Genomic DNA, 4,184 nt, shown 5'->3' with positions numbered 1-4,184 from the left:
GATAAAGAGTAGTGTAAATAGTGTTAGTAGAAAATGTGTTCCACATCATTAATAATATAGAGATAATATGTTGTTTACCTATTTTAAAATTAGAAAGTTCAAACATTTAATAAGTAACATATGTGGTAGGTTTATAACAAAATTGGAAATGCTACAAGATTTGACTTAAGTTTCTCTACATAATTTTTATTTCGATCGAGTCAAAATCCATAATTAAATGCATGCATTGGAGGCAGGCTGAGCTACATGGTGGTCTATGAGTCCCACTAATTTTGAAATTTTGCAAGGAAAATTAAGTAATCTGCATTGGACCACTGGCTGAGCTACAGGCTAGGGGCCTATGAGCCCCATTAAATTTGAAAGTATATAAGGTAATTTTATGTTAAAATTGTGATTTTAAAAAAATATTATTGAATTTTAACGCAGATTTTTGTTAGTAATAAAATTTAAATTAATCTTGCAATCTTTTAGTCGATTCTAAGTGTTGTCATTAATTAATTAGTTTGTGTAATTTATTAGAAGAGATAACATGCCAATATATAATGTAGAATCTACTTCAATTTATAATTTGCGTGGACTATGAATGAACGTGAAATTTGCTTATTGTAGACTAGATCCAAAATCAATTTCATTCCCGATGGGAATATTCAAGATATATACATTATTAATATTAATATATAGTATAAAGAAATTGGTGTAAGTACATTAAATACCCTAATTTACCTAACTTCCCTAGATTGTGAGTATTTGTGCTAATCCAAATAAATTTCAGAGGGGTTAATACAGCCAGAGCCAGTACCTAATCCCTCTCTGGTGATGAGGAATGATTAGATTTAATTTTTTTTGTTAACATATATAGATGTATACGACGAATAATAATCGAATTCGGTATTATACAATTTATATACATTTTTTTCCTTGATGATATCGTAAAGTGGCATTAATTACTCACATATCAAGTGCAATTCAAAAAATGAGTACACGTGGCGTATAGAGATGAAGCAATGTGCGTAGAAAATAGAGGATCTTGACCATCCAAGTATTGCAGAAAGTTTATGTCCCTATAAATATTGGAGCTAATAACTGCTATCGAGCAACATCAGCTCATATTGTTATTTCCCACATAAACAAAGCTTAAGCTGAAAAATAAAGTTAAATTTCAGAAAAGAAATTGAAGCGGCACGTACGAGGTCATCGTCACCAAAAGCTCCATGACTTGTTCTGATCATCAAGCCCCAGACAGTAACGGCTCCACGCCGAACCACGTCCGAACCAATGGTATCGCGCCACATCATCATCACCCTCAACCCATCGTCTCTCTGGACCAGTACTTCCTCTCTCGCTCTCACTTTTGTTTTTTCTATAAAAATTGCACTTTTTATTTCAATGTAACATCTTTTCTTTTCTTTTTTAAATTCGGCAGTGGCGATCCGACAATGTACGAGGCATATTGGAAGAAAGCTGGGCAAAGGTGCAGTGTGACGATGTCTGGATTCCAATCTCTGAGTTACTTCGGTGACGGCAAAACTCTGTGCTGGTTCATGGAGAAAAAACTGGAGGATGAGATCAGGAAGCTGCATAAAGTCACCGGAAACGCAGCTATCGACGGCAAACACATCGTGGTTGGAACAGGATCGAGTCAGCTGATTCTAGCTGCGCTCTACGCCCTCGCCTACACCCTAGATATCTCCAATCCGGTTGACGTCGTCTCCGCTGCCCCCTACTATTCGGTAACTACTCACTTAATTTTGTTACAATTTACGACAATTATATATATCTGATAACCAATCAAACCCTAATAATAATATTATTATAAAAACAATTGGTGATTATCTTTTTTTTACTTCACATTTTCTAGTCAAATGTGATTATCCCAGTATCGTTTCTCATATGTGAATCCTTCGCAGTATTTGATATTGGAACATGAGACATGCTTAGATACCACACCATATTAGATTTTATCATAAGAACTACCACTTTCATTAAAATATCTCATTCGCAATGAATAAGATCATAACTATAACTGACCAATCTAACAAATTTAAGATTGGATCTATCTAGTGAATATAAATAAATGAAAACTACTCCAGTCAACTTTGCCATCGAAATAAAACAATAGGAAGTAGTGCGACAACCCTTGTCTCCAGCTGAGACTTTGGTTGGTTTAATGATCAAGATCTCCTAACATGGACATAAATATACAACATGTCCTTATTTAGACATGTGGGCATTAAGCAATAATCTTTCTGTATTTATGGTGTATATAGTCGTATCCAGAGATGATTGAGTTTCTGCGGACGGGGCTATTCAAATGGTCCGGCGATGCGCGGTGCTTCGACAAGGACGTACCATACATCGAATTCGTGACATCCCCCAACAATCCCGACGGCTCCACCAGAGAGGCCGCCGTGATGAATCGAGGCCAATTAGGCATGCTTGTTCACGACCTCGCCTACTACTGGCCTCAATACACCGCCATCACATCCGCTGCTGATCACGACCTCATGCTCTTCACTGCTTCCAAATGCACCGGCCACGCCGGATCCAGAATCGGGTACTTGTTAAATCCTGTTAAGGGGCCGTTTGATAGGAAAGATAAGATAAAACAATATATACTTTGTCCGCGCATAAGAGTCTCATTTGAGTTTGGTGCGGGTTTTAAGAAATATAAAGAAAAGTGGATAAAAAAAGATATATTCCAAGTAGAATTAGTTTTATAGGATTAATGTAATGTGGTCCTACTTACCATTTAGTAAAAGTGAATTGAGAGTCTTAATCGCGGATGGATGGAGTAATAAGAAGACATGCACATTTTAAGTCCTTATTAATGTTTGTTGATGTATGTGAAGATGGGCAGTTGTTCGAGAGGAGAATGTGGCGAGGAAGATGGTGAAGTTCATTGAGATGAACACGATCGGAGTGTCCAAGGAAGCGCAGCTGAGAAGTGCAAGCGTGATGGAGTTGATCTCCCTGAGCTGCCAGAAACGGAAGCCTTGCGACGTGGAGAGTTTCTTCGACTACAGCCAATGCACATTGGCGGATAGGTGGAAGAGATTGAGAGACGTCGTCACCAAGAATCAACTCTTCAGCCTCCCCAAATTCCCATCGCACTACTGCAATTTCAGGAGAGAAGTTGTTCAAACATATCCTGGTAACTATTAGTATAATAGGAGTAATAATCAATCAATCAATGCATGTTGCAGATTTCATGTTTTTATGTGTGTTGACAGCATTTGCATGGATGAAATGCAAAGAGGGGATAGATGGGGAGCGGCTGCTAAGAGAGCATAAAATAGGAACAAGAAGCGGTAGGCGATTCGGGTGGGAAGCAGAGTATGTTAGAGTCAGCATGTTGAGTAGGGATGACGACTTTGATCTCTTTCTGCACAGGCTCTCAACTATTCAACCCACAGCTAATGGAAATCAGAATTAACTACACCAGCTTTCAACATTTTAATTTAGTCCCACTTTTATACACACATTTTTCCTTTTTGGGGATGTTCCCATTCTATTTGACACATTTTCTAATCTCTATTTATTTTATTCCCTCCACTTGGCATTGCATTACATTACATTGAATGGACTAGTTCTTTTTTGGCACCCAGCGCCTGTCTCGGCATTGCGGTGAACAACATATATAAATTGCCTTTTTTGTCTCTGTCCCGAACTTTAGGCCAATTCTGGACCGTATTATATTGAGTAAATCACAAAATTTATATTTCTCTAAAATTTTCAATGAAATCATAATCGGAACCGAAATGACAAATCAAGGATGATGCGAAACACAAAACAACATAATTTCAAACATATTTTGATAGCATTATTAATCACACTGTTTCTCGCACCTTTAAGCTGGTAGCGCCATGCTTTCATCAATGGCCTTGGACTAAAAAACATCATACCATTTCCTGTTAGGATATGAATCATATGATCTCACGGATCTTTACACATTATAGTTTTACACGAAAGTAAAGTACAACAATAAGGAATGGAGTACAAGATTAGATTTAAACTAAATACGTATAAATATATTGTCTAGCTATTACGAGAAAACTAGTCTGCAAGATCTGTAACAAATGATGACTCGGATGCATGTTGCTTAATACCATCTCTTACCCGAATAGAAACTGCTCGCATAACGGCATTGAGATTGGGCACATTAAATAGGCCATAAATACTCACAC

General features: G+C 37.3%; 1 protein-coding gene across 1 annotated transcript; it reads left to right on the top strand.

Annotated features, from left to right (window-relative positions):
• The first annotated feature begins 1,138 nt into the window (after positions 1–1,138).
• On the top strand, positions 1,139–3,658 carry LOC121799550 (L-tryptophan--pyruvate aminotransferase 1-like). The gene is made up of 5 exons (XM_042198954.1): positions 1,139–1,327; positions 1,424–1,730; positions 2,268–2,554; positions 2,850–3,151; positions 3,231–3,658. The coding sequence occupies exons 1-5, from the start codon at positions 1,212–1,214 to the stop codon at positions 3,431–3,433; spliced, it is 1,215 nt and encodes a 404-aa protein (XP_042054888.1). The 5' UTR covers positions 1,139–1,211; the 3' UTR covers positions 3,434–3,658.
• Positions 3,659–4,184: the final 526 nt, after the last annotated feature.

Source organism: Salvia splendens, chromosome 4, assembly GCF_004379255.2.
Source record: "Salvia splendens isolate huo1 chromosome 4, SspV2, whole genome shotgun sequence".
Classification (NCBI taxonomy): Eukaryota; Viridiplantae; Streptophyta; class Magnoliopsida; order Lamiales; family Lamiaceae; genus Salvia; species Salvia splendens.
Note: the sequence above shows the minus strand (reverse complement) of the source record. Positions and strands in the feature narration are given on the sequence as shown.